The sequence below is a fragment of the Poecile atricapillus genome, chromosome 1, assembly GCF_030490865.1.
Source record: "Poecile atricapillus isolate bPoeAtr1 chromosome 1, bPoeAtr1.hap1, whole genome shotgun sequence".
NCBI lineage: Eukaryota > Metazoa > Chordata > Aves > Passeriformes > Paridae > Poecile > Poecile atricapillus.
In genome coordinates this window covers 72172860-72195912 of record NC_081249.1, presented here as the reverse complement: position 1 = coordinate 72195912, position 23053 = coordinate 72172860, and the positions used below count along the sequence as shown (strand labels likewise).

Genomic DNA, 23053 nt, shown 5'->3' with positions numbered 1-23053 from the left:
CGGCTGGATGAACAGGCAAGGAAAAGAAAACACTGGCTGGATGACTGATTAAGAGGAAAAACTGATATCACATTGGAAGCATTCCAAGATAGCTTCACAGCATCCTTTTGTAACTGCAAGTTTGTCATATTTCCAGAAGTTAAAATATGGGACATACTGATGCAATTGTGAAAACAAAACCTGAAGATGACATGGAGAGAGGCAAAATTGTATTCAACAGTAATGTAAGTCATAAATTTAGGAAGAACACCAGAACATGTCTTTTTAAAATCTAACTAAAGGACATACGAATTTACAGACCATCATTCAGTCCTGAAGTATTTTGACACGTATGTAATATATCTACATCTATAACTTACATATATTACTTTTAATAATTTTTAATAATTGAGAGTATAAACTAATAAACAAATGTTTTTATGAACAACAAAATACACCCAAATATAGCAAATATATTCATTTATTCAAAAAGGTAATAAAAAAGTTCATGCCATGAAGAAAAATTATTTCAACACTTAGAGATATTCTCATAAGCAATCTAGGATTAATAAATGCCTCCATAAAATAAATGCCCAAACAGTAGAAAGATTTTATCCATATTGAACTAATCTGGCTCCAAAGAAACTTTACTAAGACATCTCAATCCTTATTTCAGATTAGCTACTGCTGGGCTACCAAAGATGTCATACAGGCAAAGTGCCATGATGTAGGATTGGGAGCTGAATCATTCTGATGCATCAAAACTCAGCTCTTCAGGAGATACAAGATAGACTCAGTAAATTTAAAGCAAAGATGCTTAGCTCCTCTTAATTTCCACTATGAGAAACAAAAAGAAAATTGGTCCTTCTTTCCTAGTTTGCTGATCCTTTGAAGAAAGAACACTTGGAAAATTTGTCCAGCAGCAACAAGCTGCGAAGATTTGGAAGCACAGAAGAGGGAACCAAATTCAGAATGATCTCTGCTATCACATGATATTTGAAAAAAATATCATGAACCAGAAACCATATATTAATATTTGGTTTGAGAAAAAGAAGCCTTTGATCTAATTTTTACTTGACTTTTCATCCTGTTCATACTCTTCATCAACTCAGGAGGACTATTTGATTCTACTTCTGCATAAGCATTAAGTGTTGAGCAAGGCAGAGCAAAGCTGTGGATGAGCATCCTCTCATACCCAGTGCCATTAAAGGAAGAGATTACTGGTCCACCTTGCCCCATAAACTAACCCTCAGCACTGCTGAAGCTTACTGCCCTCCCTCCACCAGTGTAGCTGGTTCAGGCAAATGTTTAAACTTCCTTCAGCTGATCTCCCAAGCCCAAATAGCAGGCTAATGTGAAACAGCATTCAAATCCAATGCTTGGATTGTGGGGTTTTCCCCATGGTTGAAAATCAGTATTAGATGCTTTGAAGTGGTTTGTGGATTTCGATTCAGGATGTCTATATTTTGACAGTTTTCATAGCAGGTCTTCAGCTAAGCTTGTGCCTGATAGGGTTTCTGCCATGTTCACATGGTATGGTCTGCTGGCATATGAAGTAGCAGAAATATGTGGAAAACAGTTTTACCAGCCAGCAAAACTTAAGGAGTACACCTGCATTCTGCTGCATTTCGTATTTCTGAAAAGCTTCAGGAATATTATCTGAGGATTCTAATGAACCCAACATACAGGGTATTTAATCTGTCAGAAGGCTCTTAACTACAGACAGCACACGAGCTTGGAGAAAGTATCACTGTATGCATTCTAAAAGAAACTTGGGGAACACGCTAGCCGTGGCCAGGACATTCCTAAGACAAAAGACTGTTTTCAGGGATGCAAAGTAGTACTTCTATAGGCACAACACAAGGTATCATTGCACCAGATAGTGGTACAAGCTAGTGTAAGCTCTTGCTGAGAGATTGTTTTAAATGGCATCATGTTGAGCACTGTTTTCATTAAGCGTGATTGCGTATTCCAGTTCTCAAGTAACAAGATGCTGAGGAAATAACATCCTCTTAGTTCCTTTGAAATTAAATGATAGCTGCCTATGGTTTTGAAGAATCTTATAAAGGCTACAGGAGCGTTTCTAAATGTATTGGTAAACCCAGGAACATGTATTCAATATTCTACTAGAAAAGCTCAAAAGCACACAAATTTTGACCAACGAAGTTTGGAAAGGAGCTTTATTTTAGATTCTAAATTTAAACACCAATTTTTTGATTAAGACATGAAAAAAATGAAAAGTTTAAGTGAACACTGGGCCAAATATAATACATTTTAACCTTGCAGAGAAGACATGATCCAATGTTCTGCAATGAATGTTAATTAATACACCTGTGCTCTCTGGTAAAGAAACACATTCATCAACTTTGTACCTAAATACTTCTATAATTTTTTCAAACTCACTTTGTCACTATACCAAACTGTCAAAACAAATAAAATCACCCTCTGTGATGATAGTGGGGCAATATCAGTTAACATCTTCATAGTCTCATTTTAAATCTATAGCCACTGCACATAAATAGCTGAAGTGCAAGATTTTTCACCTTAATTCTTATATTGCTTTCCTTAAACTATGTGTCCGTGGTAGTTTTTATTTTTAATGCAACTTTTAGGAGCAGAACACTAAGGCTATGCTAACTGCACTTTAATGTTACAACCAAAGTTTGAAAGAAAAATATCCTCTTGATTCCTGTGTTAGATTTCTACGCACAATTACCATTTGAACTGTGTCAGCAATGAAGGTATGATCTAAACAGCCTCGATGTATGATGTTAACAACAGATCTTAATGGCTACACTCACTTTAAACAGAAACTCCTGACTCAGAACTCTAGGCAGCAGTTAAGTTTCAGTCTGTTCATATGTTCATGTAGTCATTTTAAACTTTCAGGACTGCAGCTTGTTCGTTATCTACAACAGCAAGTCAGCAATACTTTAGGACTTTAATATTTTAAATTAATCCATTCACTTAAAAAATTAAGATGCACTTGAAATCAAAACAGCGCCTGAAAGATGCACACAGCATGTAATTATATTCATTACATTGCGTGAAATAAAAAGAAAATCCTTTCATGTGTGATTTCAGAAATATCTAGGACAAAATCACTGAATTCACAATAGTTATTAACAAAATAGCCAAATTCTCATGTCCCTTATGCTTATCACAAATTGAAATGAAAAAGGCTACCCACTTTTTTGAGAGCAGCTACTTACCACTTCTTCCAAGGCAGCGCTTCTTCCAAAAGAACAGGTGAGGTGTGCGAGGCAGTTAACAAATGAAGAGAAAAGTTCATTTGGAATGGCCGTTAAAATATTGCGAGGAAATACAGTTATCAGATTGCTGATAATACTGGAAATTCCCACTGCTTCAGAGTCTTCTATTTCAATTCTATAGATAGAAACAGTAGGTTTTTGCCATTAAGAAAATTGCTAAAAGGGAATTGCTTTTGTTGATACATTTTCAATCAATAAATCTATTTCATAATAAGCACCACCTATTTTAATCTGCCCTTTCTCAATTTAAGCAATCCAACAGTAAACACAAATTATATCCAGAAATAAGCAAGTCATACCATTTCTCCACACAGATATGCTACAGTCCAAACTAAAGATTAAAAGATGCCATCTAAATTTAGAGAGCAGCCATACATACCCATTGATAGTGTTCAGTAATCCCTCAATGAAGTGTGCCAGGTAATCAACTTGTGAACCTTCATCAGGAAAGACTGGCCCGTGCAAAGATGCCAGCTGTGCCAGGCACTGTAATGAATCTTGGGCCATATCTGTATCTTCTCTGATTTTTCGATGTACCTTTCAGGAAGCGAGGTAGTTAATAATACATGAAAACAGGGTGTTCTTACAACAGTCACATGGCTCTCAATCCAAAAGAGCACACACCAAAAAAAGCTTACTATAACTTCCACTCAGGCTGAAATACAAGGGTTTCTGCAACTCCCTAAACCATGTCAAACATCAAGATCGTGACTCAGCTCACACAATCTCAAGCCTTGAATTAACTCACTGAAACTAACATTTAGTTAAGGCTCACCTACATGTTGAAAATTGAACTGTCTATTGAATGTTATGTCTTAAAGAGAGAAACAGATGCCAGCCAGTCAGACATGCTTGCTCCTTCTAAAAACAGCAATAATGACAGTCATCTCTATTATGCTAACTATGCCTAGGCTATAGAGTCTTGCTAAAGTTAGTCAACAAGTTCAATCAAGATTATATAGATGCTTCTTTAGCAGAGGTAAACACTGAAGACATATACAAAAATGAATGCATCACTTCCTTGGCAACACCCTTATATTATACAAGGCCAACAGTAATCTTCCCGCATTTGTGCAAACTGTTATGTCATTATTTCTGCTGTTGAGACTTTCTAGATTTGAATCTTACTACTTCAGTAAGCATAAGCTCACATTCTTAATCAGACATGTACAGATTTAAAAAAAATTTTTATGCTCATCACTATTTTTTCCCAGATTTATTGAATTAATATACGAATATAGAGTAGCTTTTTCACCCAGAAGTGAAATTTAGCTAAATTATTCCAGCAATATTATACCAAAAAGTACAGTTAAAACACTAACCATTTTTCTGTGGTGTTATAGTTGCAAGTTCACCCAACTCATAACTAGTTGAATTAGATACACAGTTAATCCCTGAAAGATCAAACTAGCAGGAGAAACAAACCCTGCAACAGAAATACCCCTCCTAATATATGTCACACACATGAGGCTGAGATGAGAAATGAAGGCTCTTGCTCTAACACAGCAGTCCTGACAACTTTCACAAGGTTATTAAAATTTCTCAGATCGGATAAATGAATAAAAATTACTACTATTTACTTACATTACTTCAAATAGCCAACTACTACTGCAAGCCTCAACCACTGCAAATCAGGAATCTAAAACCAGAACTGACAGCATACTGCCCTGGCTAGCATTCATTCAGAAATAATAAGATACAGGCGAGCCTTGGTTGCTATTGAGTAAAATGCAAATGTATTAAAACAACCCTGTGTATTATTAAAATATTTTTCTTATCCCAAATAAGTAATTGTAAACCAATCAAGGAAACAGATATGCAACTCTGACAACTTCATGCAATTAAACGAAGAAGGGTTAACATGTAAGCCAAAAAGTTATTTGCATGTGGAGGTTCACAGCTGACAGTAGCAACTGTCTGGATAGCCTAGACAGCTGTTCAGATTGTGTGTAGCTGCTCAGAGCTCTGCCAGTGATTTTTTTCACCTTTTCAAAACTGCTGGATAAACTTGCAGTAAAAAAAAATAAAAATAATTTAAATTTATTGAAAATCCTGTCAAGCAAGGACATGTATCCAAACACATACTGTCAAGCAGCACTGGAGAGTTACATTTTCAGTGTCTTAAAACAACTTTGTCCAAATTTTGAGCACATTTCTCTGCTTTGCAAAAGTGGAAAAAAAGCCTGAGAACATTGAATTCTCAGATCCCAAGAGATGTAACCTAAGTCAAATTGCATAGCAAATGAATTTATAAGCCAATATACGTTGCTGCTGCAAAAAGTCCTAGATGAGCAACAATTACAAACTGCTCCCAGCAGTTGTAAAAACAAAACAAGTTCTATCCATTTTTAACATTTTGGGGCTTTTAAGTTACAGAAAGTGAGTACTACATTCCACTCTCCCAACACTACTTCCTCCTTATCTCTTCTAACTAATTATATTTTAAGTTTGTGGATTTCCTTTGTGCTGAGGAAAGAAATGCAGATTTCTGTATGCTGAAAGTGGCTAGAAAACTACAACTACATTACTTATTTTCAGCTGTTCTGTTGAGCAAATGCTTTAATATCAGCAAACACACACTACTTGTTTGATCTTTTGAGAGCCATTACACCTTATCTGAAAGATTCACTACTCTGCAGCTGCTCATTGTGCTTGCTTTTGTCTGATGAATACATGTCCAGAAGCATTAAACATAAAAGTTGAGATAACTATAAACCTTTTTCTATTGCCAGTGATCATCAATTTAAAGCAATTAAAAGGCAAAATACAAATTCAGTACCCTAGGAAAAAGACAATAATTCTCTCTGCTTTGATAAGCAAGCTGAAGTGAACAGAATCAGTCCTACCTGATGCAAAAGGAAGAGTCCGACAATAGTTTTAGAACAGGAAGGAGCTGCTTTCCCTGTGGTCTGGACTATGAAAGTTGAAGAAAGAAACTTACTGTAAAGAAAAGCTCCATAACTCTGCTGTCCAGGAGGGTCTCGCGCCAGGATTCTGTTGGCTTTAGCATCACATTTTGTGAGGATTCAAACATAGCTATATAATGTCTGCCCAGTTATCTGGTGTCAAGGTCAACAATAACATTCCTACTTGGCTTTAAAAAAATCCTAGATACAACAGGATCCATTCAGAAAGAATGTAATGGAAACAAACTTTAAGCCTCTTCACATACACAGCATAATTCATGCATGAGGCCAAGGAATAAAAGGTATTAAGTATTGAAAAAAAGAATGCTCCAGGAATGTTAGATAACAGTTTGATCATAATTATGAGACATACCATAGCGATATGATCACTTTGATAACCAGGGTGTCTAATGTGACACAGCGAGAAGGGAAAAAAGCAACCGCAATTAACAGGTGTTAAAATTTATACAAAATAGGAAATCATTTTCTAAAAAATTTTCCTGGCAGCTTTTAAAAAGGCCTTACCATAGCTAAATATAGCTCATTGAAATCTATATCCTATTTTTCTAAATAGCCAGATATGTGTCACAGAATGCAGATATATTAGCCCCGCATTAATCTACATTTTCTAATCACACCGAGAAGAACAAAAGCACAAGTCAGCACAAGGCATCTTCATATTCAATGTGTAAGAGACGCTCATTAAAAATGTGCACACGGTAAAGACACAATTTTGCTGGACTCATTTCAGCTCTCACCATGTATTTTGTTATAACTTAATTTACAAAATTCTGCAAATGTACTGCAAAAACAGAGACATGAGCAAAAACATTTAAACGAACAGGTTCATTTCTTTGTCAGTCTGATCACACAACCGTTTTTATCAAAAATCAAGATGTTTTTGAAGTGTCCCTTTGTGACATCACCCATTTCAAGTAGTAGTTGCTAAGTTAAAGCAGTTTTACTAATGTTTTATTTGTCTTTCTTAAACCCTACATTATCCTCTTTGATCCCTTTCTAACCCAACCGCCAGAGTAAGTAACAGCACGTTCAGCTGCACATAATTTACTTACTGGCAATGAACAACATTACCTTTTGTAGTGTAAGTAATCTAGTACTATAAAATGTGTATAAGAAACTATTTCTATGTCTAGAATGAAACAAATTTTACAGTGGTATCGGTCAAAACAGTAGACACCTTAACTTTTGATGGGTTTTGTTTAAGGGAACAATATTTAAAGCAAGTAGCTTAATATGAAAAATTGTGTCACAAAGCAAGATGTACAATTTGTTTATTTATAAATAAACTTGTCTTCTGAGTTCTGCCACAAAACAAAATTCCTGACAACACTGCAAAACCCCATTCCAAAATAAAAAAAAAAAAAAAGACTTTTTCCACAGTACAGCACCAAGGGGACCTTCACTGGTGGCATGTGCCCAGGACTGCTGTCAGCACGTTACACTGCCTAAGAACAATCAGGGGTTTTCACACTAGTGCAAAATAAAAGCAATTTCACAATTTTCAAGATTGTCAATGTATGTTGAACTATACCAGATCTGCATTATTTCAGATGGGGAAAAGCTAAAAGTCACAACATTTTGTACTTTACTTCCATCTGAAGTAAATTTAATTGAAGTAATTTAATTGATCAAATATGCTTTGGTTCTACTCACTATAAAAAAAAAAAGGGCATGAAATTATCACATACAAGCATCCTTTATCAGGAGTAATATCCTAAATTAAAACTAATTTTATCTGGCAAATTAAGCTATGCCTTTTTTCCTTTCAATTTAGAATGTTTTAGTCAAAATGGTATCTTAAAATTGCTTACTGACAAGAATGTCCTTTGCTGTGACTTTCCAATAGGCTATTGGCTTGGACATATTATTAGAAGACAACCCTAAACACATTAACAATCTGTGAAAAATTTACTCTTTGCTAGTTTGAGTCTACAGAGAGCAGCTACAAAATATTTTTTACATAGAATAGAAGAAGCACTAGTTTGCTGTCACTATTTCAACAAGACTCACTATCTTGCAGCCTTATCCTGTTATTTTTAGTCTTATTTTATAGTTATTATAGGTATAGTTATTTTAGTCTCCTGCTAACGGACTGATGGCACATCTGACAATAGGAGATTTGTGGGTAAAATATCTGTTCACTGAACATTACAAATTATGACTCCACCTATCATGGAGATCTTGCAACCATTTTCCAGCATGTACTACATGCATGCAAGCATTAGCAGAAACTGGCTGTGGAGATGCTTACTGCCATCACAAAATACTCCAGCTTACGTTGTGCTACAGTTTGGTCTTAGTAACAGCAGTCTAGTTACGCGAAACTTGAAAAAAATGGCACTAAATTACCTTGTACATGGGTGTACATAGGACAAATACAATCCTCATCATTCAAAATTAACTTACTTGTCAAGACTCACAAAGAATCAAAAAGTATAGAATGTGCAAAACACTTTTTTTTCTAAGCACTCAACCTTATGATTTAGACTTACAATACAGATAAATGTTAAGCATTGATTAGTCTTTGATGACATCCTGAAGAGTTTGGGGTTTTTTTTTCTTCCAGAATGAAAAACAATTGTAAACCACTTCTGGTAATAATACAAACATTTCTAACATTCCCAGGTCTACTGAGGAATGATTAACTTTTTATAAAATTCACTTTGAATGAAACAGAAATTCAGGCTAACAAACAGCTACCAGATTGCTACCAGATACCAATATGTCAATATTTCACCCATTTTGCAAGATTTGGGACACTGATTCCTTCAGAGACTTGGATCTTCTGCATGAACCAGATTATGCAGTGATGTGAACTGAACTCTGTTAAAAATCATAGAACATAATTAGATGCCTTAATGTATGATAAGGTCCATATTACTGCTTAGAGAGGAAGACGAGAAGACCATAATGTTAAAACATATTTTATCTCTGACTCAATTTATGCATGTAGACATTAGCTCTGTGCTTGGTTTTGGTTCATGAGGAGGAAAAATAAGAGTAGTTTTTCAAAGTTACAATTTTTTTATTTTAAAACTAATTTAGAAAAGAAAGTTTGAGGTTTTATGTGCTTCTTGGAGGAACATATGAAAACAACAAAAATTAAGAACCAACAAACGTGTAGTTTTCCTCTCACTCACAGCCTCTGTCCCAGGAAGGGACTGATAGGTGAAGATGAATATCAAAATGTTTCATATCCTAAGGTAGTCATGAGGGATTATGATATTTTACTTCAGTACTTCAACTGATTCCAGTATCTGAGAATGAATCCCACAGTCTTTTTTCCGAGAGGCAAGGCTTGTTCTTCCACAAAACAGTAAGTTTGGAACTCAAAAATCAAAGCTGAGCTTTATTCTACTAGAACCCCATTCATAAGTTTGTGGACAGAAGTGAAAAACATCTCAGAAATGGAGGGAAACTCAGAGTGTTAAGGTCTGAATATCTTTCTTAAAAGTTGTTTTAATCACTTTACTTTTGTTCTTTGAAATATTTCTGTACTTTGTGCCAGTCTCAGACTTGCATTTTAAAAATAAAAAGCTGCACTATAAAGGTACCTGCCCTCTAGTGTTACGTTAAATACTGATTTTATCTGGATTCTTAAGACCTCCTCTGGCTTTCTAGCTAGTGAGCCAAGCACAAGTGAGGAGTTTAAGGAGCAACCGCCTAAAACTGGTGCAGAGGCTTGCTGCCCCCTATGGAGAAATCCTTTACAGACCTTTCCATGCTTCACACTCTCAGCAAATAGATCCAGCAACCAGGACAAGAAGCATGTGCTTAAATATTATTAAACACAAGTATTCTTAACAGTCATGAGAATGAAACAATACATTGTGTTCGAGACACTGGACTCAGATTGCAGGAACAGGAGCAGGAAGTGCAGGAATACCCAAGCTAATTTTAAACCTGGCCAATTCCAGAGCCATGCCAGTTCCAAGGCTCATGACCACCCATGTGGATTCTGCAGCTCTCGGTACATTCTGCTGCTATAGTTATGCAGCTTATGATATGCAAGCTGATCACTTCCAGCCTAACTGGCTCTTAAAACACCTGTGCTGCCACACAGATGTGGCCCAGGAGTTACACCTTTCCACCACATCAGCTGCCATCCAGGGCGCTGTAAACCATCACTGTAAAACTGGAAACTTAAAAACCACTGGGGCAAGAAACTAGAATATCAGCTCCCCTTCACAAAAATGGTCATTCCTGGTCTCTTTTCCTCTTCTGATATCAATGCTGTTAAGATGTTACACTGCAAACTGGTTACAGATTTCATTCAGGAAAACTGAAATGATGCAAGATTAATTGTTAAAAAGTTAAACATCAATGCAAATATGTTTAGTGCAATTATTACAGCATTCAGGGGATCTTCCAATCTTCTTGGGTTTGCCCAAAATTGATAAAAAGGATTGTCAAGAAAACGCATAGCATCCTAGAAATAATTTCTAAACATCAGGGATTTCAAAGCCAGGTCAGCTTTCACCTAAAAGCAGTAGATGATAAAAGTCTGATAAAAGTAAAATGCAGCTCTCTTAAATACAGCTGTTTCAGTTATACTGAACTTTTCCCTACATCCCAAACAATGGACAGGATATTCTTCATTTTTCAGATTAGAACAGACTGCTGCAGTAAATTCAGGATAATTCCAGGCTGCTAACAAACACAAGGCCTATGGAAAGCAGCTGAAGAAATCTATGTTGTCACTCCTTTGTACAGATAGAATCATTTCTGTAGCTGTGCAACAAATCAAACCAAGGGCCAAAACCTGCTAAAAAAAAATCCCACCACATTTTTAGCCAGGTGGTTCCCTGCTCAGCATCATGCTCATGAGAGGTGATAAGGCAGGATACTTTTCCAGCAACAATGCCAACTTGAACCATTCCTCAAAACCAACCTTGAGTTTTCTGTGTGGCTTTCATGCACTTTCACAACAGATGCTACCAATCTGGGTTGGACTGAGCTCAAATCTAAAAGGTCTGCAGAACTATCTGGTTCACAGAACCTCCCAGACAGGTGTTTCATCCTGGCTTGAGGTTTAAAAGACATTTCAAAACAGAGATATGAAGAGCTCTCTACCTTTAACTGCATGGCCAAGGAACACAAAAACGTTCAGATCAAACAAAATCTTCAGTCTGTTCATACAACTGACTTGGGATCAACAATTCCAATGGAACAGCAATGATGTGTATTAGTAGAGTGCAAACCACTAGGTCTACATAACCCGCATTTTAAACTCCCTATTCTACAATCACTTGAAAATTTGCCAGCTTGCCTCAGAGCAAGTACAGGCACTAAACCCAAAACATGAACTAAAGCTCAAGTATCTCTTTATTCATGTACTGCAATCCATACATTGAAGAATAAGGGATAAGCACTTCTATGACAGCTCTTAATGACAGATGATAGACACCTTTCTGTAGATGGGAGACAGCTGCACACAATTCTTATGTTCTGTTAAAGAAGTTCTATATTTGAGGACATTCAGCCAAAGTCGATCAGAATATAGCTGCCAGGAACAGAAAAATCCCAAAGTTAACGAGAGAAGGATCTCTGGAAATAAAATGATAGAATTTATAATTACATCCTGACTTCAAAGGATGTGTATGTCCATGCCAAGGTGTATTAAAGCCCAACAACATTCAGCTTCTTAACTGGAGACTTTGGGTACTCACAATGTACTAAAAGTCAGACTTTTGAAGGAAATTTTGTAAAGGAGAGGGCTGTACTTTTTAGTACTGATCAACTTCCTTAATTAGTTGAAACATTCATGTAAGAAAAGCTGCAGTTAAAAGTAGCTCCATCCAAGTAAATAACATTTAACAATACTGTAACAGCACTGAAAAAAGAAACTGTGCAGAAGCCAACATGCCACAAGATACTGTCTCTGAAGCATCCACAAACACCGGGTAAACTAATATCTCAAGGTGGCAGATAAAAATAACAATAGATGATTGCTGGAAAATGAGACGGGAGAAACTGGACATGACTGAAAGGAGGCTTCCTAGGTCACTGTGCTGTGTCCCTGCAGCAGGCACCACATCCCATGATAAATTAAAAATACTGAGTTCCAATTTGAAATTAGGTAGGTTCCAGAGCTTCTTCCTTTGCTGCTCCAAGGAGGTGGATATTCCAGAATGCATCTTTCACAGTAGCAATAGACTGCGCAGTCTTACTAGAACTTTTCTTACAATTGGTGGCAACACTGTCCAAAAGTGCATTTAACAATGTAACACTTACAATGTTGTTTTATAACAGTACAGAACTCTCCAGAAGTGGTATGTTTTGACTCGATTCTAACAACCTGGGGATTTGAATAACATGCCACTTTGCAATAGCCACCATAGAGTTAATCTACATTTATGCTACTTCCCCTTTTTGGGGATACAAGAATCTTGCTAAATATTACATAAATATACTGCAGATTACTGTGGTGATGCAGGGAATACTGAGAATCAATACTATCTTGCCAGGGAAATACCAACTAAAGGAAAAAAGATTTATCTGAGAATACAATGGATCATTTTACTCCATGCTTTAAGTATTAAATTTATGCCTATTGCTTCAGCATATGTACTGTCAAGATTTGGAAAGAGGACACCAAAAGGACACTAACCAATCAGTCAACACAGCAATTCTTACATTCTTATGTAATGTGCTATCTATTCAGAAACTATAGCCAAGCTAGGTTTCACTGCCCAAGAGCTAACAATCAACAGTTAAAGAGGTCATCTTAAGGAAAAGAGATATATGCCACAATACAATTAACATGGCACTGTAAACCCCAAAAGTTCCTGAATCTTTGGCAGCTAAGACCAATTTTTCTCAAGTTCCAACTTCTGTGAAAACAGGTTGATACATAAATAAAGACGACCCAAGCTGGTGCTGTAATTCTTAGAACAAAATGAAATATCCAATGGTAGAAAAGAAAAATATATCAGGTGGATCAGAAATTACAAAAATATTTCAACTGGATCCTTTAAGAGCACTTAGGTCCACCTGATCTCCAGAAATGGCCAAGACTTGTTTAACAGCTGTAGTATGTAAAGTAGGCCAAATAGCAGGCAATATGATTAACTTTAAGCAGTAGTATGTCTTGCTTTGGTACTTCTAGTGACATTTATTTACTAACACCTAAACCACTTCATATTATCTAGATGTATAAAGGAAAGCTGGAATTCCAAGGCTCCACACGTTGCATGGATCTCTCTCTCTCTGGTTTCACCAGTACAAACCTTAGCTGAGGACAAAGAGCTCATGAAGAACTACAGCCTTCACTTTTTAACTACACTAAGCTCCCAGACACACCAACAGGTTAGAAGTGACTAAGAGCAGCACCGCAGAGAAGGAGTTAGGGGTGACGGTTGATGAAAAATTCAACATCAGCCAACAATGTGCACTTATAGCCCAGAAAGAACAACTGCATCATGGGCTGCATCAAAAAGGTTGAAGGAGGAGATTTCTCCCTCTACTCTGCTCCTGTAAGACACAACCTGGAGTACTGGCTACAGACCTGGTGTACAGGTCTGGTTGTCTGGTGTAAGAAGGACATGGAACTGTTGGAGTAAGTCCAGAGGAGGCCATGTAGTTGATAGGAGACTGGAGCACCTGCCCTACAAAGACGGGCTGAGAAAGTTGGGGCTGCTGAGCTTGCAGAAGAGAAGGTTGTGTGGAGACCTCATAGCAACCTTCCAGTGTCTGAAAGGGGCTACAGGGAAGCTGGAGAGGGATTCCTTCTCAGGAACTGCAGTGATAGGACACAGAGTAATGGGCACAAACTGAGAGGAAATTCAGGTTAGACAGTAGGAAGAAATTTCTTCCTGTGAGGACGGTGAGGCACTGGAACAGGTTACCCAGAGAAGCTGTGGATGCCCCAACCCTGGAAGTGTTCAAGACCAGGTTGGACGGGGCTCTGAGCAGCCTGGTCTAGTGGAAGGTGTCCCTGCCCACGGCAGAGGGGGTTGGAAATGGATGATCTTTAAGGTCCCTTCCAACCCCTTAACATTCTATGATGTTGTATTTAGAACTACACCAGAAGTTTGTGCAGAGCCAACCTAAAATTCAGAGGGAACCACCACTGCACAATACAAGAGCACTTCCTTTCTATTTGAAATTCCAAATCCACTTCCAAAGACTTTTATAAGGTGCAATAATGACTACAGTCTCCATTTTATCGGCACATGCGCTAAATTCCTCTCTGAACCGCTGCCAAATCACTTCAGGGATGAATAGAAGTGGGATATTTACTTTTAATCCATGGAACCTTTCTTAAAGCCAATATAACTGGCATTTTGCTTTACAGATGTGAACCAAGGAATATCCAGTTTCAAATAAATTTACTTTTGCTGCCTGCTGCATAATGAACAGACTAAAAGAAAACAAAAACACACAGGTATCACCTTCTGACTGCCACACCAGGAAAGCAAATAAAATCCTTCACAGTGGGTTTGAGAGAAATATCAAGATTCCTGCAGTATGTAAAACTTGGTAGCAATTTCAAAAGTTTTACGAAAAAAGCTTATAAACCAACTTAAAAACTTGGCTCTTGGAAAGCTTGCTAAGCTTCTTAAAGGCAATCTGGCTATTAAAACAGGTACTATAATGATTTACAACACATGCTGTCTAAAACCCCTAATAAATGCAGAGTGTGATTGAGTACTTCTACAATATTTGTCTAGCCCATTTTTTGGACTGAACATTTTTCTTCTCCTCTTCACTAAGAGACTTTCTCTTTCTGATTCCAATTTCCTCCTCTACTTTCCAGCTCCACCTTCCTCTGGACTAATGATCAGCAGATATCACAAAAAAATCAAAGTGGAAGCAGTGGCTTCCATTAAAGCCATTAATATAAAATGAAAGTGTAAAATGAAGTTGACATTTCTTTTCTTAGCTACCAAATAGTTTTTTTCAGTCTGGAGAAATTCCGTGTTCTAGCATATACCATGTTCTTTTATGGGGAGTTGGTTCACCTGCATGAACATGCATATTCCTACATGACGAGGCATTTGCCTGTCCCTACTTCTTCTGAGGGAGAAAAGTAGGAAAGATCAGATCTCTGCATAAAAATTGAACAGGGCTTAGACTCTTCACCATACGGATTTGCACTGAAGTAGCATATTGCACATTTCCTGCTCCCTGCACCAACCAGACCGACCATAAACCTGTAAAAGGTGGGTGCGCTGTATGCTTTCTCTTTTATGTAAAATACTTTTAAACTTTAATGAAGACCAACAGCAGCTTCTCTAAGAGCATCTCTTAGCAAGTATGGTGGAGACAAAAAGCACTAACAGAAGAAAACATAAATCAAGGACTAAACACAAAGCTTCTAAGTCTTATGCTTTACTCTCCTTGCAAAGACTTTATTCTTCACCCAAGAAGTGACTCAAGTCAAGGGAAGCAAAAGGCCTGACACGAAAAGGATATAATTTGGAGGAAGGAAGTTCCAGCTTAAGACCTGATTGGCTAGTGCAAGATAACGCTGAAACACTGAAGACATCTGAGCATTGAGGTTTTCACGTCTGCTGAATTCCTGAAGTACCTCTACTGTGAGCATGAAGATCTGCCGCAGATCGTCCTCCTACAGTCAGGACGAACACAATACATTCAGTATCTCAGACATTAATGAAACGTTGATCAATAAGAAATACTTTTCCAGAGAGAAAAATAAATTTCCAGTTTCACCCTATTTTCATCAAAATACAAGAAATACTTTGCCAGTGAGAACCCCACCTTTTGTCAAAACTAATTGATTACATTTGCAAAGACTATGAAAAAAATCCTCATATAAATACCAGTTGTTAAAAGATAAAAAACTAACATGTTTTTAATAAGTGGTGGAAAAAAAAGTTGGTCTTTGGCATGAAAAAAAGTTGGTAAGTTTTTCCACAATAGTCAGTTTAAAGCAATGCCTTCACATAAACATTTCTGACTGGCCAAACAATACATCTGAGAGACTACCAGACTACACCATCTGCAATAATATTTTTAAATACATACATAGCTCTCCTTGGCTTTAAACCAAAGCTATATTTAAGACTATCATTGTTCCACAGAGTATTCGTTTTGTTTGCAATTGGTAGCCAAGGAATTAAAGAGTCCAATGGCATAAAGATCTGTAGCTCTACATTCATAAAATGGGCACAAAGGGGTTGCACATTTTTGATACAAGTTTTTTAAAAATACATTAACAATTTTACTGAAGTACCCAGTATCTGCTTTATTTCCAGTATTTGCCCTATTAAATGCTTTTAGGCACACAGTGTACCTGACTGCAGCTGGCACAACAAGGTATTTTTGCTTCTCAATGGTTAAATTTTAGAAAGAGAGGTAGCATATATCAGTACAGAACTAGTTTACCTGAAATATACGTTTACAGTTACCATGGAACTCCATGCTTAGTCCAATGTTGCTGGTTTTACTTGAACTTGAGAACTCGCTCAACAACGCCGTTAGAATGGAACAGGCCAAAGTTTGCTATAAAAAAAATAAGGGGGAATAATATAACTAAAAGATGTCCAATAATGCAATAGCACCTACAGTGTCCTTAATTTTTTTATTAGCATTTTAGTACAACTACTACTTCAGTTCCTTCTAACACAAACTAGAACAAGTCACCCTTTCAGGAAAATACATCCTTGGATGAACCATTTCTGGAATCATCAGGGCTCCATCCTTAAAGAAGAAATTTGAGTATTCGAACAATATAAAAGCTGGCATCTGTGTGAAAATCATTACAAATAAAACCAACTTAGTGCAAACCATTTCCCAGCCTTGCCATTTACTTTGTCTCCCTGTGCATAGGCCTTTACAGGTATTAGCCTCAGGGAAGATTCACTGCCCACTTAGTTCTATTGATCTAATAGTTCAGCTCGCTCTGAAGTTTGTTTTGGCCCTTCTTGCATTTGCTACACTTACCATGTTGGTATTTGATCATGATTAACTTTATAACACCAAAAGCGATACAAGTTTGTCAAAAACAACACCTGCAATAACACTGTCTACTACATCTTTTTCCTCTCTCCCCATCCAAAAAAAATACTTGAATACCTCCCTCCAAAGCACATTGACAAGCCTCAGAAATAACCCTTAAATCTACTCTATCAAAATTATGTCTCTGAAGTGATATAAAAATCGGTGAGAAAAAGGCATGTTAATTTTAGAAAGATAGATTCATGAAGACGAAAGTTTTAATTATCTTTTTCATTCTTAAAATTTAAGGTAAATGAAATGCTCATCTAAAACACTACTCAAAAGCCAAGTTGCTGTATTAAACACTCCAGAGCCTTTGTTGCTGTTTCTTGAAATACAAAAATAAAATAAAAAAAGCTTTTTTTCCTGATGCCAAAGCCCAGAAACCATCATCACCAGTTTTAATATCTTTTAACTGATCCTTGCACACAAAGGGGACCAAGTATTGCACAGTGGAGGTGCAAGTAGTACTTCAGACTTGTGTGTACACTACTGTAACAAGCACAATAGAAAGTGTATGCTGCTGAAATGAAAAGACTTTTTGTTAAAGAGATGTTCTTTACAAAAAGCTCCAAAATTACTGGCTATCCTCCTAGACTGTTTGGAGCCAAGGTGCCAGGGATGGACAGAGGGATAGGAATTGTTAAAGGGTCATGCATGCCAGCAAGTGTCCAGGGGTTAAACAGAAATATGCACACTACCTCTGAACACCCGAAAGATTAAAGTGGAGATGATACTATTTATGCAAGCTCATACAACAGCTGAGACCAGTGCCATCCACCCACCAACTGCAACATCTTTGTTCAGAAATGCCTCTGAAGTCAGTACCTTGACCCCCCCAGACGACTAGTTATCTTAGTCAGTAAACACTAAATTAACATTCTTACTTGCTAAATAAGTTCCAGACAGAACAGTTCCAAACATAGTTGCTTTGTGATAATACACAGGTTTTCTCTTCCACTAAGCAATAAAGCTCCATAAGGACAGCAGATCAGCATATTCCTGATCAGTTGCTAAGTAAAAGATTTTCCATTTTAAAGAAATTACTTATTTCAAGTGGACTATTTCTCATTTACAGGCAGCTCTATCAAACAACACATATGGCTAAAGAAGCATTTAGCCAGTGAAAACCAGCATCACAATTTAAACTACTCCAGTAAAATTGTAACTTTGTCATTTCTATACTAGAAGTATTTCTAATTGGCTCAAACATTTCAGTATTTTATTTCCTAATTTCTCTGCAAGGTATTCACACAATAAATATTTTTTTTAGTTAGAGGACATACAGATTTGATCTAATATTTAAAAAAAACCAAAACAGCGTAGACTAGTATTGACTCTTAAATCAAACATTAAAAGTTGTGTATGAAAATAATTAACCTGGGCAAAAAAAAAAACCCCTAACAACTAAGAAAAACCCCTCAAGTCTGACTTTAGCACAATGTTTCAGATCAGAATACATGTTTTTAAAGAAACAATGCAAAGTTTTCTTACATGACTATCAAAATAGTTTAAAATACAAGTTTTTATTTGATGCTTAAATTTCTGACTCATGACATTAGGACATCACTACCTGCAATTACAAATCTGTACACTTTGATGCTCTGTAACATACCCTGATTACCAAGTGGTATCAGTGGCTCCATTAGTGCAACAACCAGGCTGAAACTAAACTGCTTCTGCTTTAGCATACTAAGATCTTGACACCAAGCCACCACCCAGACCACCACAGGACAAGCAGGGCAGCGATGCAGACTACCCATCATTTGCAGTTATTTGGCAGTTACTGGAAAATCAATCACCAAGTTCAAATGGGTAGGAACAATAGGAAGAAAAGTTTGTTCCCACTGTGATTACAAACTATATTAGCTGTAATAGCACATTCCTTTTTCTCCAGTTTGTTTGTATGTATGTAATAATTTATCCTTTCTCTTTACAGAGTAATGTGCTACTGCATGGTAAAAGTGTGTTACAGATTTTTTTGTGTGCTTTTCTCCTGACTTCAAGGAAAAATTTAAAAGGAAGGTTAAATTTTATGACTGATGATAGGGACATCTCTTCAAAAGTGTAAAGAGCAATGGGTACAGGTAAGCTGACTGAATCTGCTAAGAGTCCAATAAAGCAGCTTGAGCACTTGAGCATTGACCTATCCCCCTGATTTCAACGAGAGCCAGCTCAGATAGTTCTGGGACATCAGTACCTGCTTTAAGCATGACAGGAGAAAAATGATTACTAGATTTAGACACCTTATTCTATCCAGCAGGCTAGGTCACAGCCAATACCAGGGCACACTGCATCCCTCTACTCTACTCCCTCCTACTGAACTCCCAGCATCCCATCAACTTCCTTACCTTGGTATTTCAGTACCTGGGGTGCAAATCCTGCCCCATTCCCTCGCCATTCCAAGGGCCTCATGTGCAACATTTGCACATCCACATGCTTCTGGCACCTGCACTTACCCCTTGCATCCATAAGGAATTGCAAGCACTCCCGTATATCCAGATCACCAGGGCAGGAGAAGACCAAAGAGAAGATACTGGCCAGTAATTTAAAATTTACTGCAACAACAGGCTGAGGTGAGATGGCTTGAGACTGGTTTCCTAGAAGGCAGATGCCAGCCACCATGAGTCCAGCTTTCAGACAAGAGCAGAGGAACAATCAAGACCGTATCCTTGCAATGTCAAGTATTTGCACAGAGCTCTGCAAAACCACTACTGCTTCTCAGAACTGACATAAGGCCATAGGAATTTATACAGACTTACAGCAGTAAGATGGCCATTTTCATGAGTATAAACCAATTATCAGCTCAAAAGAGTTTTTGCCCAGCCATCTATTAAACTTTCCTGAATAGACAATAATATTTTAGAAACTCTGGAATAAAGCTCAAGTAAATTTTACTAAAAATAAAACTTGACTTTCATAAAGTAATTTTACTGAAGGTTAACTACTAATATTTTGAATTACATTTTTTTAATATACAGACATGTTTGGTGTGAAGATAGTAAGTACCTCAACATAAATATTATCAGAAGAAAGATTTAAAAAATATGAAAACCGACAATTTCAGAGAAACCAATAGTGGTGTGTTATGTGAAGTAAAATTTCTTCTTCTTACACGTAAGAAAATTGAATGCACTTAACACATATAAAATTCTGGGTGGAGGATTCTGGGGTTTTTGTGTTTTGCTTTTGGGGTTTCTTTGTTTGGTGATTGTTGTTTTTGGTGTGGTTTGAGTTGGTTGGTTTGTTCATTTGTTTTCTGCTGGGAATTTTTTGGTCCTTTTTTAATTATTTTTTTTTTAGGTTTTTGCCACACCACAGAAGAGATAAACAATGCAAGTTAGTAATAGCAGACTGTAATAAGTAGAAAATGCAATTGACTCTGGGCATCATATTAAAAGCCAGATCTGAATGTCCATTGTGCAGCAATGCCATTAACTTCATACCAGTAAGAGTACACCTCTGAACCTAGTTTGACTCACTCCCTAGCAATTTCACTAGTTCTGCCACAAGTACATACCCAAACAATAAGCCCATCTAACAAAATAAAATCCTTCTCTTGTTGAGAGAGAGGATTGCCTCTGAGAATAGCTTGGCACTCACCCCAGTTAGCTTTATTACCAGGAATAAACTTTATGAAAGATCGCTATACATAAAATAGACTCTCAGCTGCTCAAACAGAAGATCAATGGGACTTGTGATAAGAGATTAACTTGGCAATCAGACACCCAGTAGTAACATCCTTTTAGTGGTTTTCTTTTTAAATGGCTTTAATAAAACACAGACACTACAGAAAGACCGTGTGTCATTTTAACAATAAACAACACTTATATATCATTCATAAAGCTCAGATGTAAAAGGTAATTACAACTTATTCCTCCAAATGGAATGTCCCCTATAAAAGAAGCTAAAGCAGTAATGTTTGAAGGGATTTCACACTTGTGCCTGGGCTGCCCATGGAATAAATGAAGTGCTTCATTTGAGGGTAGTTAGGTTACAAAGCATCTGAAAGGAAGAAGAGTTCAAATACACCCTAGGAAAAAATGGACATGTGGTACACCAGCTCTGCAGCAATAAAGCCAAGAGACAAAGCAGAATGAACTCCAATACCAAAATTGTTTCCTCGTTTTGAATTCAGAGCAGAGATACAGTTAGTTTGTCAGAAGTTTGATTAAAGAATTCATTTTACTACAAAACCTAAACTATCATGCAGTGCCTTCTGCAAGTATCATTTATACCTACAGAAAAAGCAGTAAGCATATTTAAAAGAACGAAGGTCTTGCCTGAATAGAGCAAATCATAACATCTACCCTGTCACTTTACATCCCTGCCAGCCTGAATATGCATTTAGAGGATTTTTTGTCTCCATATGTATAATGTAAATTCTGCTACTGAAACCAAAGGCAAGCCATGTGAAGACTTAATAGTATCACTAAACTATCTAAACTTAACTTGCCCAAGAGCAGGAAGAATCAAAGAGCAAACGTATCAGAAGCAGAATTAGCTGCATTGCTCCTGACAGAATTCTGTAATGAGAAAGCATCAAAAGCAATTTTACTAAATAAGTTGTTTAAAGCAAGGCTTTCTTTATAAAGGCAATAACAGACTTCTTCTCTAATTTCCTTGAATAAGCACAGCTGTTTTCGCTAGCATTTTCAGAGTATCTAAATCACAAGAACGTAAGTTGCAACTTCAAATTGAAGGGTTAAGAGGACAGCCAGAGGGCCAAAAGAAATATCTTTATGTACACAGAATAACGGGGGCCACTCCACTCTTCAACATGGAAGTATTGCAAGGTGGGTGGGGGAACCAGAAGCTGAAGTAGTGGTTCCCAACCAAAGAAAACCAGAACATATTCTGAAGAAATGCAAGCAAGCACCAGGAAGAATCCACAGATTTTTATCTGTTCCTTCCCAAATGAGCCAACTGGTGAAAAAAAGGTTATGGAGCAGGGTAGGATGATAGGAATAGGACCCACAGCTGCTGTCAGCAGTAAGGGACTGGCTGGGTAGTGCACTCCTTTCCTCTCATTCCCTTTCTGCCACTGAGCAAAGACAGATGAGCAGCACCAGGTTAACATGTCAGAGCTTCAGCAGCACAAGAGGCAAGAGCTTGTTTCCCTTCCTTGGGGGTCCCAGCCAAACCAAGGGAAACGCCCAGGGGTGAGCTGAGAAAGAGAAAATCAATTCCCCTGTGAATCACTATGGGCCAGAGGATCTTGTGGCATGTGAAGCATGCAGGCTTTGGACAAAGAGAGAAGGGAAGTAGCAGTCTCTACTAATAATGGAAGAGGTCCAGGCAGAGTTTGCTGGAACACAGGGTTCTCCTTTGCTTTTCTTTGTTTCTCTAGAGACAGGCAAAGCTGTGAAGCAGAAATCCGGAGGAAAAAAAAAAGTAATCTCATAAAAGAAGTTGAAGGCCTGAAAACCATTTATAAAGGTAACATATCCTTCTCCAGGTTCTTGTCTGAACACCACCAGTTGGATCTTCACTCCTACCAAAGCTGCATGAACAAATACAGGATTTTCAATTAAACTCAAAATAATGAATAGTTATACTAGCCATGCAGCTCACCATCAGCAGCACTCAGCTTTGAATATACACCACCCCAACAAGTGCTCTTGGGTGGCTAGGCGTCCTCCCTCCCCCCACTTTTTCCAGAACTCATTCCTGGTCTTTCTTGCCTGCCTCTGCCTGCCATACTGCCAGCTATGTCAAATGAGCTGCATTACACAGCTGTGCTCCACAGCAGATCTTCCCAAAGAATAAAAGGAGAGGCTGTGAGGGAGAAGGGGCTGTTTCTAAGCAAACTTACACAAACATCCAGTGTATTACTGAACACATTTATTATGAAAGGGTAGTACCTTTGAAAGGAAGAATGACTAAACACCAAGCAGCTAATGTCTTAAAAGA

At 37.4% G+C, this 23053-nt stretch overlaps 1 protein-coding gene across 3 annotated transcripts in view; it reads right to left on the bottom strand.

The window, feature by feature from the left end:
* XPO4 (exportin 4) overlaps positions 1-23053 on the bottom strand; it is a 73472-nt gene that overhangs the window by 20325 nt on the left and 30094 nt on the right. For all 3 annotated transcript variants that reach the window (XM_058846678.1, XM_058846687.1, XM_058846693.1), the window contains exons 5-9: positions 16529-16645; positions 15596-15749; positions 6193-6305; positions 3631-3788; positions 3192-3366 (exon numbers count right to left, since the gene is read on the bottom strand). In XM_058846678.1, coding sequence (XP_058702661.1) covers positions 3192-3366; positions 3631-3788; positions 6193-6305; positions 15596-15749; positions 16529-16645 — 717 coding nt within the window. The remainder of the gene's footprint in view (positions 1-3191; positions 3367-3630; positions 3789-6192; positions 6306-15595; positions 15750-16528; positions 16646-23053) is intronic.